Consider the following 26,476-nt stretch of genomic DNA (forward strand, 5'->3'; position numbering starts at 1 on the left):
CGTCACACACTCCATTCACGCAGGTCCCACCCACAGACGTACCCACAACATACGGTCGTTGAGAAGGCTCCAGCCAGTCTGGTCCGCACTTCCCCACACTACCATATACGGAACTTCCACCTCAACAGCCAGTCAGGGGAAAGGGACAGAGCTTCCCGGGACTTCGGGAAGATCAGGGTAACAGGTGATGGAAGGCAAGAGGCCATGGGGGCCATTTTGTCTCCATCAGGAATCTACAGATTCCAATGACAGGGCCTGGGCATCCCAAAATGGAGGACGCTCAGGGCACCAGTCATTTCAGCACGGAGCTGCCACCAGCCCGTGCTCTGTGGGTTACACGCAGGTGCCCAAAATATACACTAGGGGCGCAGGGTTGTACCCCCTACCCATGGGTGCCATAAGGGTATCCCACGGGTCCGTTCACCAAACCAAAGGAGAGAGAGAGCTGCACCGCCAGGAGTCCCACATGAACTCCTGCGTGGAAAACACGACAGAACACACGATAAAAAACAGTAAAGGACAAGGATACGGAGGCCCTGTCCCTCCGATGCATTTCCAGCATCACAGTCTCCAACGCTTCATCAACTGCTTTCCTGAAGATGTTAGTCTCCTCAATGGATTTATTAATGAGGGAGGCCTGAGTCTCAGGTCTGAAGCCCGATGTACGCAGCCATGCGTGTCTTTTCAGAAGAGTACCTTGTGCAAGAGACCTGCCTGCTGTTTCTGCAGTGTCCAGGGTGTTCTTCACCACATTCTGGTTAACCAGTTTTCCCTCCGAAACAATGGCGAGAAGCTTTGTTCTGGCGAGTTCAGGAACCTCCTGGAGGCCTTCTTGGAGTAAGTTCCATTGGGCATCAGCATAGCTTGCTAATAACGTAGTATTATTAGCAACCCGAATGGTGTATGCAGCTGCTGATGTGACACGTTTGCCCAGGGCATATAACCTTTTAGACTCCTTGTTCGGTGGTGATTCTCCCGTGGTAAGGGGTAGCCCTGCCCTCTTTCGAGTGGCAGTCACTACCAGCGAGTCTGGGATGGCGTGCCCTTTGATATACAGAGGGTCGGTAGGAGAAGGCCGAAATAATTTTTCGACTCTTGGGTTCACTGCCCGTGTTTGAGCAGGTGTGACCAAAGAGGGAGCTATCCGCCTCTTAACAAAGTTAAGGAGGGGGATGGATTGACTCGCTGGAGGTTTTTCTTTGATAATATCCTGCACTAAATCCTGCTCCGGTACCGCCTCTTGAGTGGCAATTTTGAAGAATTCTGCAGCCTTTTTCAACACTGAGTTGAAAGCCATTTCGTCATCCACAGGGGAGGCCTGGCGAGCCGAGGTGGACGGAGGAGAATCCAAACACAAAATATCCGAGTCTTGATCCTGTTGTGTCCATGGGTTTTCACCTTCCTGCTGGATTTCCTCCCAGTTGTCCGTCATACCCGGTTGATCCTCCTCATAGTTGGAGAAAGGAAGCTTCCTCTACTTCATTATAGATGTCTCTATAAGTATCCATCTGGATCATGTCTTCTTGTTGGAAAACCTGAGACTGATGTACTTGAATTTGAAGGTTAAGGTCTAACCGAGCCCTTTTCGGGGGCGGATGATCAGAAGAACCAACAATCCACTCTAGCCAATCCATACAACCCTTGAACTTTTCTGTAGTCCATTTAAAGGACCCAAACGGGCAAAGAGAAATGACATAGAGAGAGTCTCTTGACTATCTACGTAGGTTCCATCGGAATCGGGAATCCAATCCACCGAAAACCTTTCAATGGATTGACCCATAACCTTTGGCGGGACCGGAATAAGGCCTACCGCCACTGCGATTCTTCCGATGCTACTTTGGATAGTCGCCGAATCGTCGTGAGACAAAGGCTCCGGTGATTTGTCGGCAGTAGAAATACCGTCCGTGCCACCAGGAGGTTTAGCGGATGGGTTTCCGGGTAGAGGCCTAGTCGTAGGTTTTGGGCCTACCGAGGCCCTGGAACTCAAAGCGTCGGTCTCTCGACTTTCGAAGTGTGTAGGATTAGGAGTAGCGCCCTTGGTTTGTCTTGGTTGCCCAGTCGCCATGTGCTGCTGCGAATGCGAGGAAGGCCTTGGATCGGAGCGATCCGAGGGAACCGGCAAAGATTTCGGCAGCCCCATTGCCGCTTTTGCCTTTTTCTACGAAGGTGTCGAAATTGGCATAGGGGTTGTGTGCTTAGTGCGATGCGCTTGTACGCCCCTGTCGCCGGGTGTGGTCCATGTAGCAAGACCAGAGTCGAGCCTGGAAGGGTCGGGGATGGGCGTGGCGGATCTAGAAGTGTCCATCTCAAGGTCTATAAGATCCGCGTTGGACGTTTGGTCATCCGAAGTACCCCCGTCACTTTCGGCTGGTGCGGGCTCCACGCGTGACATGCCGTACGCGGGCCACCGCTTTGCACGTTGCTCTTTAAGGGTCTTGGGCCAAAGGAGTTTGCACACCACTTTTCGTCGTGCTTTAGGGGGAAGACAGGCGTTACACGTCCTGTGCTCGTCCTTCCAAGGATATCTGACCCTACACTTAGGGCAGGAATCTGAAAGGAGTCCTTTCCATAGCAAAAGGGAAGGATGACCAGACCGAAAGAGAAAGGAGGGGAAAAGGAGGACAATATGGCCTCCCCGATCCCACTTTCCCTACTGTACAGGTCGGCCAGAGGGCCCGACACATGGACAATCCGGCCGCTGGATCTTAGGCGCCGAAATCCACAGCCATAGACGATTCCCCCGTAGTCTTCGTCGAAGTTGTTATTGGCAAAGTGACTTAACGGGGAATAAACCGACAATTCGGTAAAGATAAACAATGTCTCTAGTAAGAGCTACACTATAGGGCGACCAGATATCTGGGCGGAAAAAAACAATCTGAGGGACCTCGGCATGTGAGGGATTTTGGGTACTACACACGTCACGATAGGGATAGTGTGTCAGGTTTCCTTCTCTTATTCAAGTTTCCTTTTTATTATTATCCTTTTCAGATTAGCTTTGTGTGGGTGGGAAGTTTTCCATTATAGTTGGTTAGGCCTTAACTTGTTGATTCAGAATCCTGGTTCTGACCCAAGGCAAGATGGAGCCTCACAGTGACAGCTCTGATTGGCTAGAAGACAATGCTGAACAACAATGAACATTCTAAACTGTCACTCTGTGCCTTTCATCATCAAAACCCCATCTGAGAGGACGTGTTCAGTGGCTGCTCCTGCTTTAGTATTAGGAAGGTGGATTTTATCCTTCAGATCTCAGCAGTTGAGCGGCTACTTTCTTGGGGGTTCAGGAGAAGTCTTCAGCTGGCAGGAATTCGTTTTGAAGATAGGAAAAGCAGGAAATCTTTGTGAATTCGCTCAGGAGATAAGTGACTTTATTTCTACTGTAAATCTAATAACATTCTCCTTGAAAATTCGTTAAAAGTAGTGTTTCTACTAAAACTATTGAAATATCGGAGTGCGCTTGTGTTTCCAGTGCGGTGTTCCTTAGCGCGAGATTTTGACTGTCGCGTGCGTATTCAAGTGAGCGCGTGCTTTCTAGCGTGTGTATTCCGAGCGCGAGTAGAGGTTGGTCTCGTGCCATTTTAAACGCGCGTTTGTTTTATTGCGCGGGTGATCCTTTGCGCGAAAAGCTATACGCTGCGTGAGAACTACAAAGCGCGTGTGAAGTACAAAGCGCGTGTGAAATACAAAGCGCGTGTGAAATACAAAGCGCATGTGATTTTTAGCGCGGGTGTACAAAGCGCGTGTGAAATACTAAGCGCGTGTGAAATACAAAGCGCGTGTGATTTTTAGCGCGGGTGTACAAAGCGCGTGTGAAATACAAAGCGCGTGTGATTTTTAGCGCGGGTGTACAAAGCGCGAGAATCTGTTCGTCGCGTGCCATGTGAGTGCGCGTGTGTTTTTTCCATCGCGAGTGATTTTTTTCGCGTGAGAATCACTTCGTTGCGTTTGAACTCAATAGCGCGGGTGTTCTTATTTCGCGTGTCTCGCAGGAGAACATTATTGCGCGTGTGGACTATTGCGCGTGTGAATTACTGCGCGTGTGGACTATTGCGCGTGTGATTTTTTGCCCGTGTGGATTATTTTGATCGCGCGTCTTCATCCGTTTGTGCGTATTCTTCAACCAGGAAGATTTCTATGTGAAGTTCATCGATAATTTTAATGGAAATAACCTGCGTGTGCAGTTAGCACGTGTTTCCTCTTTCTTCAAGGATTCAAAGACTCAAGATAATTATAAATAGTTTGAAAAGTTTTGAAATGACAAGAAAGAACATTTTAAAGACAATCTAATTGAACTACCAGTGCATGTTGGAAAAAAGACAAAGAACTAAGACTTCCAGTTTTGCCTAATGTAAGAAGTTGCTGGGAATTTCAAATATCGCAAGTAAGAGATTTTCAGCTTCTTAACCGCTTCTCTAAGAAATTTCAAGAGAAGAACCAGGTAGGATTCTCAATTATTAGTTAAGGATTAATGTCTTCCCATTCATAAGGTTAAGTAAGTGAATTAAGGAAGTGTATATGTTATTCTTTATCCTCTGCAGGTTCAGCACTGATTAGCCTTGACGCAGTCTGCCTGGTGTTGTTTTGTTGTCCCATTCCCCCTTTCCCTTTGGGGTGTAGTTTACAGAGCTGTATTGAAAACTAGTTCTGGGAAATACATCTCAGGGGGATTGTCGGGGGTTCAGCAGCTTCCGCGGATACAGGACCTCTCAGCCTGACAGAATGAAAGGCCAATAATTTAGTCCGCCCGAGCTGTCATGAACCCCGACGAATCCAGGGAGATGTTAGGACCTTTGATTAGGGAGTTACGGGAGGAGTTGAAAATTTCTCGGGAAGAAAATGCCTTACTTAGTCAAAAGGTAGATGACTTAAGTGTTAAAGTTACACAAATTCAACAGAGGGGAGAAAGGAGAGAGGATGAGGTTTCAGGGGGCGCAGGTTCTCCACCTGAGTTAGAAAGAGAAGATCAGTTACCACACATACAACGGGCGCCTTCAGTGGCAGAAGGGGTAAGGAGTATAATTATGCCAGTTCCTTTGGCGCCCCCAGAACGTTATCATGGGGATTCCAAGAGATTTAGGGTGTTCTTAACACAATGTGAATTACATTTTATGAGTAGACCAGAATTATTTCCATCGGATGCTTCTAAGATAACATTTATGTTGTCATATCTTTCTGGGGAGGCATCTGCTTGGGCTGGGTTGTTGGTGAGTCAAAAGAGTGCGGTTTTAGAAAATTATACCAGTTTTTTAGAGATATTCCGAAAAATGTTTGATAGAAGACAGTTATCTCTGGAAGTAGATGGTGAACTTTTAGAATTAAAACAAGGTAATAGAGACTTGATTGCTTATATAACACAATTTAAGTCCCTTGTGTTAGAAAGCAAGTGGCCCGAGGTTAAACAGGCCTTGTTGTTTTATCGGGGCCTTAGAGATGAGTTAAAGGATGCTTTGTCTGGAGTAGTTGAACGCCCTCCTACTTGTGAAGGTCTGATTGATTTGGTTATTCAATTGGACTTCCGTTTGAGTGAAAGGAAGGCAGAGAGACGTCATGGTCAGAGTGATGTAAAGTCTATACTTAGAGTAGATAGACCTAAAATAGAGAGTAAACCCAAAGGGAATAATTCATCTCCAAGAATCAGAGGCCCGTTAACAGTGGAGGAAAAGACTAGGAGGAGAGATAATAATCTTTATTTATACTGTGGAAGAGGTGGGCACTTTTTAGGAAACTGTCCTTACACTCCCAAGAAGACTTCTTCCTCAGCAATCAAGGTACAACAGATCGCTAATACGGTGCACACAGCTGTTCCTCATATAACCATAAATGTATCCTTATTTTTTGATTTGGAGTGTAAGGGAAATGGTCCTGTAATGATTGACTCGGGTGCGACTGGGAATTTCATGGATTGGGGACTGGCCAAATCGTTGGGAATTCCAATTATTCTGAAGGAGGTTATAGAGCAGGCTAGGGCTGTTGATGGTACATGTTTATCTTCTGGTCCTATTACTCATAGAACTGGTTCTTTAACTTTGGAGTTATCAGGAGGTCACAAAGAGATAATTTCGTTTGAGTTAATTGATGCCCCTTTGTTGAAGATTATCTTGGGCATGCCTTGGCTTACTCTCCATAATCCCCTAATTGATTGGAGTGCTAGGACAATTGACATGCAATCCGATTTTTGTAAAGAGAATTGCTTTTCAGGAAGTCTCTTAGAGGAAGAGGTAAAACAAAGTAATTCCGGGTCTAGTTTTCTGGCTGAGACTGGAATTGGAGGTGTAGTGGGTCAACTTCCCCAGTGTTACAAAGATTTCTGGGACGTATTTGATGAGAAAGTGGCAGGAGAATTACCACCCCATAGATCCTTTTTTTTTTTTCTTTTTAAACTTTTATTTAGCTTGGTAGGACAGATACAGGTGAGCATCAAGAGCATGTAAAATCAAACAACTTAATACAACACAGTCTCCTAGAACAGGTCGAGGGTTCACCTCGTCAACAAGGGGGAGCAGCAGAACAGTGCAAATAGAGGGCCATTCAGGGGAGAGCTGGGGGACCACAAGAGGAAGGCACCGGGGATGTAGGACCTGAGTCGGCGCCAGGAGAGGACATAAATGATCGGAACTTCAACCAGATGTCTCTGGGCCTAGAGCAGGCGGGCTGTTGTACCGCCCAAGATTCCTCCGTGTCGGAAGCCCAAGTGACTGCTCTAAGCCACTTTGCATGTGTCGGAGTGGTAGGTCGAAGCCAACAGAGTAGTATCGCCCGAACAGCCAGAAGCATACAGAGGCCAGCCAGTCTCCTAGAATCTTGGTGGAGGTCGGGAAAGTCATGGAATAGGCATTTCATTGGGGTAGGGGGGATGGGGTGGTCAAGAACAGACGAGATGGTGGAGCAAACAGCGTCCCAAAATTGGGTAAGGCGGGGGCATGACCATATCATGTGGAAGTAGCCGGCTCCATCAAAGCCACACCTAGGGCATCTAGGGGAGGAATTATTCGACATACGGTGTAGTCTGGTTGGGGTATAATGGTATCTGTGGAGTAGCTTAAATTGAATTAGTTTAAATCGGGAGTTGAAGGAGACCCTCTGAATACGTGAGCACATATGGGACCACCGGTCTTCGGTCATTTCCACACCAAGGTCTGACTCCCAAGCAAGCTTTAGTTTAGAAAACGAAGGGGACGATCTGGATTGTATCAAGGTGTATAGTCTGGAAGTTTTTCCCCTCATTGGGCAAGGTGAGGTCAATTCAGTGATCGCTAGTTCATCCGGCGGCAATGCTGGGAAGCAAGGGTACTTATGTTTGAGGACTCTACGGAGGGATGAATATTGAAGCCATACCGAGGGACGCTGTCTGAGGGGCGGAGGGAGGTCAGGCCATTCTATGAAATTACCATCTACAAATATGTCTCGGAGCAGTTCAAATCCTGCCCCAGCCCATGTGCGAACAACCGAAGGGGGAACCTGTGGGATTCCCGGGAGAAAGTTCCAGATCGGGAAATTACCATGAAAGGGATGGGTGGTGCCCAGTAATTGCCAAGTTTTGGATAAAGCCAGAGATGTGCACCTCACCGGGTCTAATGAGCCTGATTCCATTGGGATAAGTGTGATCACCAGGGATCTAATATCGCGGTCACCAACCGATAATCTTTCTAGCCTGACATGGGGAGGGGGGTCAGATATGTTGAACCAATGTGCAATGTGTTGGAGCTGGGCTGCCAGCCAGTACTTGAGAAAGTCGGGTGCACCGAAGCCACCCAACTCCATCGGTGAAGCAAGAGTCTTGCACTTAAGGCGGACTGCACCGGAGTGCCAGAGGAAGGTGTTGAGGGTTCGTGTCAATGTCTGAAAGAACTCACCTCCCGGCCATTGTGGGATATTGGCGAATCTATACAATAGCTGAGGGAGTACCACCATCTTCAGTATTCCTACCCTCCCTGCCAGTGAAATAGGGAGGTTGTTCCAACCCTGAATCTTTTGCGTAAGATTTGTAAGGTATACTAGATAATTCTTCTCGAGAACCCGATCAAAGTGTCGCGACACCACTACACCTAGGTATGTAACCTCAGATTGGGCCCACGTGAATCCAAGAGTATCGGGAGGGGGGAGTGTGCTGGGGGTGAGCGGGAAAAGAGTTGATTTAGTGCAGTTAACCGTCAGGCCAGAAATACGGCCGAAGAGGACAACATCCTCCAGAATTGGGGCAAGGTTGACCTCAGGAGAACGAATAAAGAGTAAAGCGTCGTCAGCATATAGGGAAACTATATCCGAGACCCCGTCGGTGCGCAGGCCTCTATGGGAATGAAATTGGCGAAGCATGTCCGCGAACGGTTCCATCGCCACGGCAAATATTAATGGAGAGAAGGGACAACCCTGTCTAGTACCTCTGGCTATCTGGAAAAGAGAAGAGCAACGGTCCTCGGTGCGAACCCTGGCCACTGGGTTTGAATATAGTAGCTTGACCCAGGAAAGAAATGTGGGGCCGAATTTGCATTTGTTGAGTACTCGCCACAGATAACTCCATGAGACGGAATCAAAGGCTTTTTGCATATCGAGGGTGGCGGCCACTGCGTGGACGTCCGGACTCACCCTGCTTATAACATTAAAAAGGCGCCTCAGATTCAGGGAGGTAGAGCGACCCGGAATAAACCCCGCCTGGTCAGGATGAATGATATGTGGCATGAAGGGGGCCAGGCGTAAAGCCAGTAACTTAGCATAAATCTTGACGTCGCAATTGATTAGCGAGAGTGGACGATAAGAACCGCATTGAGTGGGGGATTTACCCGGTTTTAACAAGACGGTAATAGTGGCTTCGCGGAGCGTGGGGGGGAGCTGACCTGCCAACAACGATTCCTCCCAGAGCGCGACCAAACGAGGGAGTAGCAAAGTCTTAAACCGTTTATAGAACTCAACCGGTATACCGTCAGATCCCGGGGATTTGCCTGATGAGAGGGAATCTATGGCCTCCGAGAGTTCCAAGGAAGTAAATGGGCCCTCAAGGGCTTCGATGGTATCGGGAGAAAGAACCGACAGGGGTAGCTTGTCCAGAAAGACATCTATTTCAGCTATGGAGGCTTTATCTGCGTTAGCATACAGGGATTGATAAAAGGAGAGGAATTCGGAATTAATATCACCAGGGGAGGTGGCTAGGGATCCGTCAGGTCTCTCAACGCCAGGAATGGGAGGGGCACCAAACTCACGGCGGAGAAGCCTAGCCAGTAGACGAGACGGGCGTTCACCCTCACCAGCCCAGGGTTATCGAGAAATCTCTGCTCGCGATCCGCAAGAGCGCGGAAGGTGTCTAGCTCCGTGCCGATCGAGGCAAGGGTCTCAGGAGTTTGATTTAATGAATATTGGGCCTCCAGCTCGGACAGTGTGGCTTCGCTCACGGCGATCTCCCTACGGATGGTCCTGAGGATGCCATTTTCTTTAGAGAGGGCGATGCCTCTGATGTAGGCTTTAAAAGTTTCCCAGAGGGTGGCCTGTGATGAGATGGAACCAGAGTTGATCTCAAAGAACTCCTCAATAGCCGACTCCAATTCAGAACTGAAGACCGGGTCGAGGAGGGAGAGTGGTTTCATCCTCCAGTGTCTAGTACGGTCGTGATCCGAGCCCCAGGATAGGGTAATTGTCACTGGTGAATGGTCGGAAAGAGTCCTGGGGAGAATCGACAAGTTTGAAATGCTTCTTATGAATATATCAGACTAGCCATCTATCAATGCGGGAAAAGGAATCATGCACCGAGGAATAGAAGGAGAAGGTGCGGGAGTCGGGGTAAAGAAGCCTCCATGCATCAAATAGGGCCAGGCGGGGAAGTGAAGAAAGTGTAGCATATGCGGCCTTGGTGAGGTGACGGGGACGAGAGCCAGATCTATCGAGATCCACATCAAATATTGTGTTAAAGTCGCCCCCCCAGAGAATAGGGACCAACGGGAATCCATCCAGAAGGGACGCAAGATGTATGAAAAATTCGGGATCATCGATGTTGGGACCATAGATATTAAGTAGGATCACTTCCCTATTCTGCAATATGCCATGAAGCAAAACGAATCTGCCCAGAGGGTCTATTGTCGTGGCTATGGGGTTATATCTGATACTCTTATGAATTAGGGTCATAACCCCCCGGCTTTGTGTGGAGTAGGAGGTATAGTACCTCTGTGGTCCCCATACTTTAGCAAACTTCTCACAGTGCTCAGTTACCGCATGTGTCTCCTGAAGAAACAGGATCTTAGTCCCATGTCGTTCAGCCTGAAGCTGTAGTAGTCTCATTTTCTTGAAGTTCCCCAGCCCCCGCACGTTCCAACTCAGGAACGTAAGGGTTTCCTCACCCGACGCCCCCGAAGCAGACATAGAAAAACACAGGTGGATGGAACAGTGCCCCCCAAAAGTGGACCCCGTTGTTGTCAGGACCGTGGTGACATAGATCCCCTGGTGCTCTGAACTCTACCTTCTCCGCAATTACCAAGCCTTTTTTAACATAAACTCCCCTACCCCCCACCCCCACCCACATCCCTCCCCCAATCGGAGAGATGAAAACCCCAAAGACAACAAACCAAATCCAATACAATGGCATCAACGCCTGGGGGGCCTGTGAGTCGGCCTGACGGCGGAGCTCCGTACCATAAGGCAATTTGAGGATAAACATAATGCCTGGCAATAAAGGCGGGACACATATGGGGATGGCCCCGCGGGGGGGGGGGGGGAGGCAGGCATGACCGTCCATAATGAACCAATTTAACGGGATTAATAGGGGTTACTACGGAGGTTCACAACCCACAACAACAGATGCATCGCATAGAGAAAAAACAAGGACATGCACATTTTCAGACACAGTGTCCACTGGAAGAGGCAGGCGGCATCCCCCGGGCCCAGGAGCTCCTGCAATGACGCCACCAGGATTGGTGGCACGCTGTGAGACCAACCGGGGTTGGGTTAGGACTACGTAGTGCCGATTCCACAATAAGAGCATGTCGCGTTTGTCTAAAAGTGGAGAGTGTGGGCCAATGAACCAAGTCCCAGGCAAAGGCAGGGATTAATGTAAGTGTAGTTTAGCCGGGAAAATGTTCATCCATAAACTTAGAGGCTTCCTCCGGTAGCGTGAAGAAATATACTCGGTTCGCATGCTCAATTCGGAGTTTGGCGGGATATAGCATAGCGTATTTGACCTGGAGGTCGCGCAATCGTCTCTTCACCGCCAGGAAGGATTTGCGCTCGCGTTGGACCGCCATCGAGAAGTCCGGGTATAGGTGGATTCTGGCTGCGCCCAACAAAAGGTCTCCCTTGACTCTCGCCGCCCTGAGAAGGGTATCCCGGTCGCGAAAGTTTAAGACCCTGGCTATTATCGGGCGAGGAGGAGCGCCAGGCCTGGGCTTCGCTGTAAGTGCACGGTGGGCTCTCTCAATTGCAAATTGTGAGGAGAGTTTTGGGGAGTCGAGGAGTCGGAGAAGCATGCTCTCCACGTAGTCTTCCATGGGTTCTTGTATGCCATCCTCCGGAACCCCGATTATACGGAGGTTGTTGCGCCTCGAGCGAGACTCGAGGTCCTCATTCTTCTTCTCCACCTCTTTGAAGCGTGTGGATAATGTGGAGACCTCCGCCCGGAGTGAGCCCAGACCATCCTCAGCGGTACTCATACGCGATTCGATCTCAGTCACACGACCATCCGTCCTCTCCATGTGTGCCTTGATGGAGGATATCGTACCATTCATGTCGTCTAGTTTACTATGTATTGTGGTGAACCCTTCACGGATGAATTCCATCATTTTCTGAGACTCGGATGGCTCCGGTTCATGTGCAGTGGATGGTTCCTGTGAAGGCGTGTCAGTACCAGCTCCCCCCGGAGGTTTAGCGAACATATTGATAGAGGATTGCTTCTTTCCCGTCCTCGTTGACATGATGTCGGCGAAAGTTGAAGTCAGGTCCGGAGGGCCGGAGGGGCAGGGAGGGGTGAGAGACGCTGTGAGAGAGCAACAGGGACGTGTGAGGTCGCAGCCGGCTAGTGACAAGAGATGCAGTGTTACCGGGTCAGGGGCAGGAGTGTCGTCCTAGCCAACCGATGTATGTGATGGTCAGTGATCCACAAGTATACCTCCGGGAAACTGAGGAGGGAAGGGCCGAGGAGACCAGCTAGAGAACCAAGAGGGGCTTCTGGTAGCCGTTGAGTTGCGGTAGGACAGCCAGGCGGGCAGCCCTCTAGTCGACCAAGAAGGCGAGTATGACCGGTGTCAAGGTGGATCCGTACAGGAGATTCAGGGGTCGGGGTGCACCTCGGCACCGCGGAGCAACCAACAGTAGGCAGGTAGGAAGGAGCAGGCGCCTCCCGCCGGCTCCCGGCCAGTCTATGATGCAGGTTAATGGGCCCGGGGAACGGGGCAGCCGGGGAGGGTATCAGGATGCAGACAGTCTGTGGTTACTGCCCCAAGCTAGGCGCTGCGCTTAAGAACAAGAGAGGGAGTCCAAAGAGGATAATGCCGGGCCAGCGCACCTCAGGAGCGGCTCCACTCCGACGGAGGTCGCCTGCCAATATGTTGTAGTCCGCGGGGACCAGGGACACCACTCACCGCCCGGGGCCAGGAATCGCGGTCCAAATCGGCACACCGCCCAGGGTGGGGCGGCGGAGCGAACGCTCTCGGATCCGGAGAGGTCCAGCGCCCGTCAGCCGCCCTCCCGAGAGGCCGTATTAAGCGGGCGCGCAGGGCGGGAAGAACGCCCCTCCCCCAACGGGAGGCCGCGAGCCGCGGGCCTCGGCCGCAACTCCCTGGAACTCCGACGGGGGTCGGAGGAGGCACCCGCTCCCGCTCAACCCGAAGGGGGCAGAAGCTCAGCGGCAAGAGAGATCCAGGGGACAGGACGAAGCCAGCTGAGTCCCCGACACACCAGCCTTCCCCTCCGCGGCTTAGATGGTGAAACGCCAAGGCAAACAGGAGGATTTCAGTAAAAGGAGCGCCTCGCGGGACGGAGCTGATCAGAGGGCGGCCATCTTCATCGAGCGCAACAGCGCACCCTACCCCATAGATCCTTTGATTGTAAAATTGAACTGGAGCCAGGAACAATTTTGCCTAGTAGTAGGGTATATGCTCTTACTGAGAAAGAGAATGATTATTTAAAAGAATATTTGTCAGAAAATTTGGCCAAAGGATTTATTCGTCATTCTAAGTCACCTGCGGCCTCTCCTTTATTTTTTGTACCAAAACCGGATGGCTCGCTTAGAACTTGCATAGATTATCGAGCAGTTAACAAAGTCACTATTAAGAACCGGTATCCTCTTCCTCTCATCTCAGAAATGCTTAATCAAATACAAGGAGCAAATATTTTCTCAAAATTAGATCTGAGAGGAGCTTACCATCTTGTACGTGTGCAGGAAGGGGACGAATGGAAGACAGCGTTTAAGACCAGATTTGGGCTGTTTGAATATCAAGTTATGCCATTCGGTCTATGTAATGCTCCAGCGGCTTTCCAATTTTTCATTGATGAGGTTTTTAGAGAATACTTGGATATTTTTGTTGTCGTTTATATCGATGATATTTTGATTTTCTCTTCTGACCTAGATCAACATCAGAAACATGTGCGCTTGGTGTTACAAAAGTTGCGAGAAAATCATTTGTTTGCCAAATTGGAAAAAAGTCAATTCCATACCGATTCTGTGGAGTTTTTGGGTTTTATAATTTCACCTAAGGGTTTAGAAATGAATCCTAAAAAAGTGCAAGCCGTTCTTGAATGGCCCCCTCCTACTAAGGTTAAGGAAATACAAAGTTTCTTAGGATTTGCCAATTTTTATAGGAGATTTATAGAAGGTTTTTCCTCGGCTGGTTGCTCCTATAACGAGGCTTTTGAAAAAAGGAGTGAAATTTGACTGGGACCTTGAAGCAGAAAAGGCTTTTCAAGAGTTAAAACAAATATTTACTTCTAGTCCAATTCTAATTCATCCAGATCTTTCCAAACCTTTTTTTTTGGAGGCGGACGCTTCAAATTTAGCGTTGGGGGCGGTGCTTTCTCAAAGGAATGAAACTACTGGTCAAATACATCCAGTTGCATTCTTTTCTAGAAAGTTTTCTGCTGCTGAAGTGAACTACACAATTGCTGATCGGGAACTGTTAGCAATAAAGTCCGCTTTTGAAGAATGGAGACATTTTCTTAAAGGAGCAAGACATACAGTAACGGTCCTTACTGATCATCGAAATTTATTGTTTTTAAAATCTGCAAGAACTTTGTCTCCACGCCAACTTCGTTGGTCTTTGTTCTTTGCAGATTATGATTTCATTGTGACTTTTAAACCCGGAAGTCAAAACAAAAAAGCTGATGCGTTATCTCGCCAATTTCCTGGAAGTGAAGACAAAGAGATTATAGAACCAGAACCTATAATTGCTCCAGAACGTTTGTTAGCTGGAGCCATTAAAGAAATTGATTTTTTGAATGAAGTTCGTCAAAATATGTCCTTGCAGAAGATGGAGGAGTGGGTGAGACTGGATCCAGCTAGAAAGTTGAAAGACAATCTTCCTTTTTTTGATAACAAGCTTTATGTACCTACTGATGAGTTGAGAGAAAAGGTTTTGAGAAATTGTCATGAATCCATTTTAGCAGGACATCCTGGGTTCAGAAAAACTCTGGAACTGGTTCGAAGGAATTTTTGGTGGGAAAAAATTCGCCAAGACACCTTGAATTTTGTTAAAACTTGTGTAGTCTGTGCACAAGAGAAAAGTCAAGTTGGGAAGCCGCATGGTTTATTGGAGCCATTACCTGTTCCTCCTCGTCCTTGGCACACAATTTCTATGGATTTCATAGTTGATCTCCCTCAAGATCAGGGTTGTACTACCATTCTTGTTGTGGTCGATCTTCTTACTAAAGAAGCACATTTTTTACCAATAGAGGGAGAGGTTACCGCGGAAAAACTGGCTCATAGTTTTTTGCAGGGTGTAGTTAGACTACATGGACTCCCAAGTCAAGTTATCTCTGACAGGGGATCTCAATTTATTTCAAAATTCTGGAGGGCCTTCTGTAAGAAACTTGGAGTGGAAGTTAGTTTGACTTCTGGGTATCATCCGGAAAGTAATGGACAAGTGGAGAGAGTAAATCAAGAATTGGAGAAGTTTTTAAGGTGTTATTTACAAGCTAGAGAGGAATGGGTGGATTTGGTGTGGTTGGCAGAATTCTCTTACAACAATTGTGGAAAAGATGCTACTTCTATGTCCCCTTTCTTGTTGGGTCGTGGGTTTCATCCTCGTTTTCTGAGTTTTGAGGTGTTGGAGGAAGATTCAGGGAATCCTAGAGTGGAAGATCGTTTGTTGATAATGAAAAATAACTTGGATAGAGCAAAAAAGGTTCTGGGAGAAAATAAGTTGAAATATAAGAGATATGCCGATTTGAGAAGAAAAACTGGACCTGAATATAAGGTGGGAGACTTAGTTTGGCTTTCTACCCGATAACTGAAAATTAAGGGGAAGAATAAGTTCAGTCCAAGATTTGTGGGCCCTTTTGAGGTAGAGAAAATCATCAACCCTGTGGCAGTACGATTGAAATTACCCAAGCAGTTGAAGGTACATCCTACTTTTCATGTTAGTCTTTGAAAACCAGTTTGTTCAGGAACTAGATTCAGAACACCACCTTCCCCTGTGATTTTGGAGGATTCATCTGAGGAATTTGTGGTTAAACAAATTTTGGATTCTAGGAAAGTGAAGGGAAGGTTGCAGTATTTGATTGATTGGGAGGGATATGGACCGGAGGAACGATCTTGGGAAGATTCAGTTGATGTACATGCCCCCCGTTTAGTGGCTAAGTTTCATGCTAAAAACCCACACAAGATAGGCCCAGAGACTGGGCATTAGGAGGGGGGTACTGTCAGGTTTCCTTCTCTTATTCAAGTTTCCTTTTTATTATTATCCTTTTCAGATTAGCTTTGTGTGGGTGGGAAGTTTTCCATTATAGTTGGTTAGGCCTTAACTTGTTGATTCAGAATCCTGGTTCTGACCCAAGGCAAGATGGAGCCTCACAGTGACAGCTCTGATTGGCTAGAAGACAATGCTGAACAACAATGAACATTCTAAACTGTCACTCTGTGCCTTTCATCATCAAAACCCCATCTGAGAGGACGTGTTCAGTGGCTGCTCCTGCTTTAGTATTAGGCCTGGTGGATTTTATCCTTCAGATCTCAGCAGTTGAGCGGCTACTTTCTTGGGGGTTCAGGAGAAGTCTTCAGCTGGCAGGAATTCGTTTTGAAGATAGGAAAAGCAGGAAATCTTTGTGAATTCGCTCAGGAGATAAGTGACTTTATTTCTACTGTAAATCTGTTCATCTTAATAACATTCTCCTTGAAAATTTGTTAAAAGTAGTGTTTCTACTAAAACTATTGAAATATCGGAGTGCGCTTGTGTTTCCAGTGCGGTGTTCCTTAGCGCGAGATTTTGACTGTCGCGTGCGTATTCAAGTGAGCGCGTGCTTTCTAGCGTGTGTATTCCGAGCGCGAGTAGAGGTTGGTCTCGTGCCATTTTAAACGTGCGTGTGTTTTATTGCGCGGGTGATCCTTTGCGCGAAAAGCTATACGCTGCGTGAGAACTACAAAGCGCGTGTGAAATACAAAGCGCGTGTGAAATACAAAGCGCGTGTGAAATACAAAGCGCGTGTGAAATACAAAGCGCGTGTGAAATACAAAGCGCGTGTGATTTTTAGCGCGGGTGTACAAAGCGCGTGTGAAATACTAAGCGCGTGTGAAATACAAAGCGCGTGTGAAATACAAAGCGCGTGTGATTTTTAGCGCGGGTGTACAAAGCGCGAGAATCTGTTCGTCGCGTGCCATGTGAGTGCGCGTGTGTTTTTTCCATCGCGAGTGATTTTGCGCGTGAGAATCACTTCGTTGCGTTTGAACTCAATAGCGCGGGTGTTCTTATTTCGCATGTCTCGCAGGAGAACATTATTGCGCGTGTGGACTATTGCGCGTGTGAATTATTGCGCGTGTGGACTATTGCGCGTGTGATTTTTTGCGCGTGTGGATTATTTTGATCGCGCGTCTTCATCCGTTTGCGCGTGTTCTTCAACCAGGAAGATTTCTATGTGAAGTTCATCGATAATTTTAATGGAAATAACCTGCGTGTGCAGTTAGCACGTGTTTCCTCTTTCTTCAAGGATTCAAAGACTCAAGATAATTATAAATAGTTTGAAAAGTTTTGAAATGACAAGAAAGAACATTTTAAAGACAATCTAATTGAACTACCAGTGCATGTTGGAAAAAAGACAAACAAAGAACTAAGACTTCCAGTTTTGCCTAATGTAAGAAGTTGCTGGGAATTTCAAATATCGCAAGTAAGAGAGATTTTCAGCTTCTTAACCGCTTCTCTAAGAAATTTCAAGAGAAGAACCAGGTAGGATTCTCAATTATTAGTTAAGGATTAATGTCTTCCCATTCATAAGGTTAAGTAAGTGAATTAAGGAAGTGTATATGTTATTCTTTATCCTCTGCAGGTTCAGCACTGATTAGCCTTGACGCAGTCTGCCTGGTGTTGTTTTGTTGTCACATTCCCCCTTTCCCTTTGGGGTGTAGTTTACAGAGCTGTATTGAAGACTAGTTCTGGGAAATACATCTCAGGGGGATTGTCGGGGGTTCAGAAGCTTCCGCGGATACAGGACCTCTCAGCCTGACATAGTGTTACAGACACGCCTGTGCCGACGTCTGCTTTCGGTTCCCGAAAGACAAGATGCAATACTCCGCGGTTACCAACAGCATGTGATTCTAAGCAATTAACAAGCTTCAGAAACAAATTTCCCTGACCATCGTATCTAGAGATCGTTCCCGTTGGATCGGTTCTGGGGGTACCTGGAGGTGTAATCTTGGCATTGAGAGTTCTCCAGAGTTGCAAACAACTCGGTCTCTGGGAAGCCCGATTTTGCTAAAACGTTGGAGACTATGTCTTCGTGTAGTCGCCATTCGTACTCTATGGGCAGTGGGAAATCTCTGCTGAGTACGTCTGCCAGAAGATTGAGTTACCATGGAACATGTTGGGACAACAGGAACATCCTGTGTTTGAGAGCCCATATCCAAATGTTTTGGGACAGTTTGGATAACCGTGGAGAGTGTGCCCTCTCCCTACCCCCCCTTGTTAGTTCAGGTAGTACATGGCTGTGGTGCTTTCTGTCAAGATCAGAACTGTCTTCCCCTGTAACTGTCTGAAAGGCTTTCAGTGCTTTGAATACAGCTAATAGCTCCAACAGATTTATGTGGTTGGGTGCTACTTGTGGGGACCACACGCCGTGCGCCGTCTGCTGGACCAGGTGAGCCCCCCACACACAGATGCGCTTGTGAGAGTGGCTTCTACTGAGGGGATGGTGAAGGGTCTCCCCTTCAAGAGGTTTTCCCTCGACCACCACTGCAGAAAGAGAACAAGGGCTGGCGAGACAACTACCAGATCTTCCCATTGTCCGCTGGCCTGATACCACTGCCTGTTGAGCCACTCTTGCATGGGACGCATGCGCAGACGCGCGTGAGGAACTAAGTAAATGCAGGACGCCATCATTCCTAGCAGCCGCATGGCCTTGCGTACAGTCACTTCCCGACTGGCTATATACTGAGGGATCTGAAACAGCATGTTTTGAACCCTCGCGTTTGAGGGGAAGACAAGGCAGTCTTTCGTCTGAATTCGAGCCCCTAGAAACTGTTTGACTTGACTGGGGTCTAAGCTAGATTTCATCTCGTTGATGGAGAATCCCAGACTGAGTAAGAAGTCTATTGTCTAATGAGTGTTCAATAGGCATGTTTTGTAGGACTCCCCGTTATGAGCCAGTCGTCGAGGTAAGGGTAAACCGGGACGGAGAGTCTGCGCAGGTGTGCTGCCGCTGCTGCCAGTACCTTTGTAAACATCCTTGGTGCAGAGGCAATGCCGAAGGGGAGTACTTTGAACTAATAGTGCTTGTCCTCTATCATGAATCTTTGGTATTTTCTGTGCGTTGGCAACATCAAAATATGAAAGTATGCATCTTTCATGTCCAGTGTTGCCATGTAATCCCCGTTTCAACAGCGGGATTACTTCCTGTAAGGGGACCATACAAAACTTTTGAGATTTGACAAACTTGTTCGCCGGGCGCAAGTCTAGCACAGGGCGCATGGCGAGATCCTTTTTGGGTACAAGGAAGTACACTGAATAAATACCCTTGTTTACCTGTAAAATTGGGATGACTTCCACCTCTTGCAGTAGGATCCGCAGGTGGTCCGGCATCAGGCGTCTTCATTTTGGCAGATTGTATGCAGTACCCATGGGCTACCATCTTGAGTACCCACAGCAGCAAGGAAAGATGTTAAACGCCCCACGACCAGGGTGGGATGGGAGGGCACCAGGATCTGAAGGTAATTTCTGCCCAGAGGCCGAGGCATCTCTGGGGTTGGAACCTCAGCCTCTACCCTTCCCACGCCTCGGTCCTCTAGGTGGTGGAGGTTTTAGACCCTTGTCCCGGCACCATACTGGTTTTGGGTCAAATGAGATTGCCCCTGAAAGGACCGGCGGAAGCTGCTCCCTCTGAGGAGAGGGTTTCTGGGTAATTTGTTGAGTGTCTCATGTTCTTTTTTGGCTGTTTTGAGTGCACCGTCCACTGCCTTGCCAAACAGGTTGGTCTCCTCAACTGGTTTATCAAAGCTGCCTGGGTTTTCCGGCTTGAAACCGGAGTTCATTAGCCATGCATGTCGCTTGAGCAAGGTACCTTGTGCCAAGGTTCTTCCCACTGTCTCAGCAGCATCTAAAGTGTTCTTGAGCACATTCTGGTTGACTTGCTTGCCTTCCAATACGATGGCAAGCAACTTGGTTCGCGTAGGTTCTGGAACTTCCTTCAGGCCTTCTTGCAGCAGGTTCCACTGCACATCTGCACAACTGGCCAATAGCGTGGTGGTATTGGCTATTCGAGTGGAAAACACAGCAGTTGTGACCCTCTTCCCCAGTGCATACAATCTCTTGGATTCTTTATCGGGTGGTGACTCTCTTGCAAACAGGGTAACACCAGCCTGTTTCCTGGTAGTGGTAACCACTAAAGAATCTGAAGTTCTGAAGTGGCATGGCCCTTGATATAGGCAGTGTCAGTTGGAGAAAGAAGAAACAACTTCTCCACCCTAGGGTTCACTGCTCTGGTTTGAGCTGGTGTCAACAAAGGTTGCTAATCTTCTCTTGATAGAGTTAAACAAGGGATGGTCTGGCTGGCCGGAGGTTTTTCCTTGAGTATATCCTCCACAAAATCAGAATCCAGTAAATCTACTTGTGTGGCGATCTGAAAATGGTCAGCCGCCTTTTTCAAGATGGCATTGAACGCCATTTGATCATCTACCGGGGAGGCCTGGCGGGCCGGAGTGGCGGTGGGAGGGGGACAGGTGTAGAAGGAAGGTCTTTCCGAGGTCTCTTGGGAGCAAGCTTCTCAGAATAAGACATTTCTCTAATCTGTCCATATACCCCTCAAATTTCTCCCTAGTCCATGAGGATGAACCAGAGGGGTCCAGGGGAGGAAAGGGTTCATCTTCCCTGTGACATCGAGATTTGTCCCCTAATGTGCCTGACAGACACAGGACTCTGAACGTAGTCCTTGCAGGGTTCGGGGTGCTGTGGCCTGTCTTTCGGCACGTCTCTAGGACGTTCCTTGTGTTTCGCTGCCTCTTTCGACCGTTCCTTCAGTTTAACTGCCGAGGCAATTATTGCAATGCTATCGCTCAGGTAATCGGGGCGATGTGCCGGCTGAACCGGAGGTGGAGCTGTGGATTTCGGTGCCACGGGGGCCTTATGCAGCATCAGCACGTCCACCTGGAGCGTTTCTACAGCCACGTGTATTTTAGTGCTAGCGCCCTTTGTTTTAGATTGCCCAGTCGCAGGCTGCGGTTGCAGGGAAGGCTGCCAATTGTAAATATCAGCGGATCCCGCCAAAGTGTGATGGATCCGTTGGCGCTTTGGCACACTTCTACAGTACCGCCGAAGCAGAACCTTGGGTTGTGCATTTGGTGTTATGATCGTGTGCGCCCCTGTCGCTGGGTGTTTTCCCTATAGCGTGACTCGTGTCAGGCTTGGTGGGGATGGGGACAGGCGCCGCGGACCGAGAGCTGTCCGCTGTTAGGTCAATTGCTTCCGACACAGAGGCCTGGTCATCGCAAGCCCCTCCATCACTTTCGGCAGCGGAAGAACATTCGGCCTGTGACAAGCTGTAGGACGCCCACCTATTCAGGCGGTGCTCCTTAAGCGTCTTGGGGCGCAGGAGTTTACAGGCCGCGCAATTTGCCTCGTGGTTGAGGGGAAGATAAATGTTGCACTGAGGGTGCTAGTCTTTCCACAGATATTTGGCCCTATACGAGGGGCAAAATCTAAATAGCCTCTTTTCCATAGTGAAAGACAGGTACAGCGATGACAAAACCCAGGGAGCAAAGGGGGTGAAAGAGGAAAGGCATACTTGTAAAGAATATGGCCACCTGACCTCACTTTCCCTACTGTATAGGCCGACCAGAAGGCCCAGCCACGTGGACGGCCGCGCCGGCTGGATCAACAGGCGTCGAAAGTCCACATGAGTCTTCCGCATTACACAGGATTCAACAGTCGAAGAGACTTAACAGGAGTAACGACAAAGTCGAGAATTATGACAATAACGCTATCTCTATGTAAGAGCTCTGCATTAGGGCGATCAGTAATCTGGGTGGAAAAAAAACAATCTGAGGGACCTCGGCGGGTGAGGGATTTTGGGTACACACGTCACGGATAGTGTTACAGACAAGCCTATGCCGACGTCCCCTTTCGATCCTCGAAAGACAAGATGCAATACTCCGCAGTTACCACTGGATGTCGGGCCATATGCACAGCATTTGATTCTATGCAGATTAACAAGTATCAAAAGCATTTACAGCATCACCTTTGCAATATTTAGTTTTTCAGGAAGGAAAGGTTAGATCAGAACAGACTGATCGGTTATAAGAACAGTTAGATTCTCCCAAAGGGATGTAGGAAGTCAATTATCCTAGCATTAAAGTGTTCAACATTTAAAACCTGAAAAGGAAACAAGCACTGCCAAAGCCAATAGGCTCAGAAAGAGGCCTTTAGGGAGTCAGGACAGACAAAGTCTAAGTTCTGATGCTTTGCTTCTTAGAAAAATTTCCTAAATAGTCAGTGTTCAAAAGAGAAATCACAGCAACTCAAGGAGTCACCTTTAGAAAGCATCACCTTTAGAAAGCACAAGCAGTAAGGCCAATGCAGGTAAGTTGAGGTCAACTTGGTGTTGGGTTAAAATCGCACTCCCAAAGATGGGAAGCACCCCAAACGGCAAAATGATAAAATACCCCAAACCCCACAGTACCTTGAAAATGAAGAGTGTTCGAGCTGGTTGCCTTCACAGTGCAATGCAGTAGACCCTTGTTCCTGGTCCTTGATCGTGGTGTGGAAAGGGAGGACATCTGGCATGCTCATGCGGCATAACTCGAGAGAGGGATTCAGCAGCAAGGATTTCCGTCAATTCGGCGGATCTTTGTGGTTTTGGCACCGTTTTCTCCGCACCAATGAAGAACGAAAAGCTGTTTAGGATTTCCTTGATCCCTCGGTCCTGGACTTTGGTGAGGGGACTCTGGATGCAGATTTCTTGCTTCTGCAAGGTCCTCTGGATGCCTACGAAGATCTGGCCGGATTCAGACTCCAGAAGACGATGCACTCACAAGTGGTTGTGGTACCCTCGGTATAGGGCTACTGCAGCCTTGGAAAGACGCAGCAAGCCAGAATAGAGTCTCGAGGCTAGTTGGTACCAATAACCTAAGGGAGGAAGTCAGCCTTTACAGGTCTTCCCGGTCGATTTGAAAACTGGGTCAGCAAAGCTGCAGGGCTTCAGTGGGCACTTTGAGTCCAGGAGGGTGCTATTGGCGTCTTCGCTAGTCTTCTGCTTCAGATTCTGTTCTCCAGTGGTCGACTCTGCGTCTAGTCCCAAAAACCTCACTTTTTATGCAAGTTCCTATTCATTCACAGCCCTAGGCTGTCAATCACACAGCAGGGTGGCTGTCCTGGAGGACAGCCAGCCAGCCAATAGGAGCTGTTTTCACTCAGGCACACCTAGAGACAAAAGGACAGGGACGTTTCAGGACCCTGTCTCACTTCCTACCTTTCCAGACACACTGGAGCCTGGGCGGGCTTCAGGGCTGAAGCCCGCAAAAGGCAAAGTACACGAAGGACTCAAACCTGATTCAAACAGAGTAAAAGCCTAGAAGAAACGAACTAACAAGAAATGGTGAAAAAAGAAGACTGGGGCTATTTTGGGAAAATGGTCACCCTTTTTAGATACAGGTCACTATGTAGTAAAAAAGAAACCACTGCCACCAGCCATTCAAGTGAGTTAGTGTAACAAAATGTTACTTGAGGAATGAGTGGTGTGTGCTGGTCCCATAGAGTAAAGGTAAGAAAAAGTAAGACCGGGGTCATCTTACTATTCTTGGGAAAAAGTAGTTCACCCAAGAAAATGTAGTTAAACATTAAGTGAAGTCCAAGGGACCTCAGTGGCACTGCACAAACGGTGCTGTGTGTCAATGCAAAAGCAGATGCCTATGGAGTTTACCAGACTCCATAAAACAGTAAGGAACATAGAAAATCAGTCAGGAAAACACGAGTGAGTGAGGAAAAAAAGGTCCCACTCACTGAGTACAATTTAAAAAGCCCAGAGTCCAGCAAAAGTGCTGGGGGGTCTCCAAGGTTAAAAGGAATTGGCACAGAAATTAAAATTCTCCCTAACAGTGAAAATAAAAATTGGTGGATAAAAAGGCTCGAGTCAATGCTGTATCACCACTGGGAATTGCTCTGAGAAACCTTCTACTACATCTTTTGTTTTGCTCGTCAGCACCATTGCAGAAGAATTGTAAGTGTGTGCCTCTACACAAGACCCTACCTATTGGACCCCAGTGAGGTGCAGATGTGTAAAAAGTCAAAACAGGCTGGCAATTCATCCCTCCCTAGCAGACCTTCAAGGCATTAGCCTATTTCAGAGGTAAGTTTGAAAACACTGAAAGAAAGGGAGGTACTAGGTAAGGTTTTATCACCCTTTTGACAATGAAAGGCCAAAACAAAATGCCTACCGAAGACATCCAAAGACCAAAATATGACAATTGCTTTTAGAGTGCCTTCTCATGCACTGGGCAGGGGACCATAACCAAGACGCATAAACATAGAAGACGTCCAGACAGCTTTTCCTCCCTAAAAACAGTTAAAAAAAAAAAAAAGTAGATTGTAGAAATAATCCTACAAAAAAAAAAAATAGCAAAACAGACACAGGAGCCTACCTACCACTTCCACCCATATAGCTCTACGGATTATTTAGATCAGTATTATCAGATCAGCAGAGTAGTAGTTCCACTGGAAGGTGTTTTATTGTTATTACAGCCTGTTCTGACCAGGATCTTGAAGGAAAAAAATGCATCTTTAATTTTGCATGAGTTATCAGGGGCAACAAAAGATGGATCAAAAACAAATAGGATACAGGGTTCCAATACATGTTTGCCCACCTACTAACTAAAGTGGGACAATCTCATCTCATAACCCCAAAAAAACGATTTTACTCCAAACTTTAAGAAATGGAGAGTAAAATACTCACTGCAAAACCTTATCTGGGTCCGTGAGATGAAGGGAAGTTAATGAACTTTCCTTCCTACAAAGAAAAATTACCCAGACCTTAAGAGCCGGCCAAAGGGTTATTCTAATCCTACAGTGACACAGCCAGGACCCCAAAACATTTCAAATTATACCCAAGTCGTATAATGGTAGCATGGGTGCAATAATATACACAATCTGTTAGTCCAATTCTAAATGAAGCTGTTAGTTGCTAGCTAAATGCTGAACGAATTCCTTACCTGTCGGGCTTGTTTCTCTTGGTCTCGTAGCCACTGGAGGTATGATTCCCGTGCTACTTGCTCTTCAATGGCCTCATTTGTGGCTTCCCAATCAGTTGCTCTCTTTTTGTCTTCCAACATTTGCTGCTCAATCCAAGACTCCTCTGAGGTTTTGATAGCATTTTTCATTAAAGACTGGTCTGCATACTGGAGAGAAAAAGACATCCAAGTTCACATTGTGGTGAACCATGCACTTCTAATAAAGACAATGGGCTAGGTTTACAGGCTGTAGTGTACTCATTGCAGCAATATTTACTTTTAGTCCTTTGGCTCTATCGAAAGAACTATCTGAAAAGGATAAACTAAGCACTAGACACTGCATCCAAGTTCCTCTATTTCGACCATCATTGACACTACACAAAGCAGTTTGGATGGAACAATGGAGTCAGGCATGGAATCTTGGTAAGGAGGTAGTTCATCAATCGTGCGATAGCCATTAGATCAGGAAGGTAAAACAAATTATGATTGCTCAGGTTTATGCATCTCTAAAAAATAATAAACGGATTGGTTTGAAATTGTGTTTTTTTCCACCAACAGAAAAGGCTTTAAAATGTACCTGCAAGGCCAGGTAATGTGACAAGAAACTACGGTTAAGATGTTCAAACACCTGACTAAAGCATTTTCAAAACTTTACATCAAAACTAAACTGCTAGACATACTGTACTTTATTCCTCTTACAGCACATCAATTCACATCATTCGTTTCATCTTCACGTTCCATTCCTGGTAGAACAATGCTCCATGATGACAATGCTTCATAAAGGCCCATCTGATCATGAAATCAGTTTAACACACTCCAAAATCAGTCTAGATTCAGTTTATACACATCCAAGGTAAGTCCTCCCCGATTCCCACCAGTAGTTCAAGAATAGGTGTGCAATAAAAATGAACACAAAACTATCAGTTGCACGCTCACAAAAGTGCAAATGCACGCGAGTACTAATAACATCACACTGATAAGAGCCTTCCGTCAGTAGTTTAAGCTACACTGCAGGGTATCCAGGCAAAGTAAACATTTTGGCCAACAGTATTGAGATCATTTGTGAAGGTTATGGACCACTGTTCTACTCTATAGTCACATTTCCTCTGTCGTATTGGGACTGCAGGGGATAGAACTGCAGGCAAAGTTGCACGCAAGGCTACATTTTATTTTAACATGGAGAATTCATGGTGTCTAACTGCAATCTCTGCACGTTTCGTAATACCCAACTGTATTGATGGCAAGGTGTTTGGAGAAAAGTGGTCATGAACTAGGAGAAAATTATACCCAATCCCACATCCCTGTCCCATTCCCTCAGATCTGAAGGGAGAATCCCAAATCCATTTTCTGTTTGGGCAGCTAGAAGCCTACAAGTTAACAAGAGAGGCTATACTTCAACCAACATCTGAAGTACAATGCTGGGTCTAACCTGGTTGGAGGGCAAAGGTGGACAGTCTACAGCCTGGCAGCTGGAGGATCAGTATCTGGTGTCTAGCAGCCAAGATCTGTTTCCCAGATAGTACACCCTAAAGCAAACAATTGGAAAGTGAAATTCTGTCTTCAGCTGCTGTGCAATTGGGACATCCCTGGCTGTGACCTCTCCCCAACTTGCAAGCATACATACATACATACATACATGTTCTCATGCAAATA

General features: G+C 47.3%; 1 protein-coding gene across 3 annotated transcripts in view; it reads right to left on the reverse strand.

Moving 5' to 3' along the window:
• OTUD5 (OTU deubiquitinase 5) overlaps positions 1-26,476 on the reverse strand; it is a 731,936-nt gene that overhangs the window by 149,261 nt on the left and 556,199 nt on the right. For all 3 annotated transcript variants that reach the window (XM_069645483.1, XM_069645484.1, XM_069645485.1), the window contains exon 6: positions 24,806-24,991. In XM_069645483.1, coding sequence (XP_069501584.1) covers positions 24,806-24,991 — 186 coding nt within the window. The remainder of the gene's footprint in view (positions 1-24,805; positions 24,992-26,476) is intronic.

This window comes from Ambystoma mexicanum, chromosome 2p (assembly GCF_040938575.1).
Source record: "Ambystoma mexicanum isolate Mex_15411 chromosome 2p, UKY_AmexF1_1, whole genome shotgun sequence".
In the NCBI taxonomy this organism is placed as follows: domain Eukaryota; kingdom Metazoa; phylum Chordata; class Amphibia; order Caudata; family Ambystomatidae; genus Ambystoma; species Ambystoma mexicanum.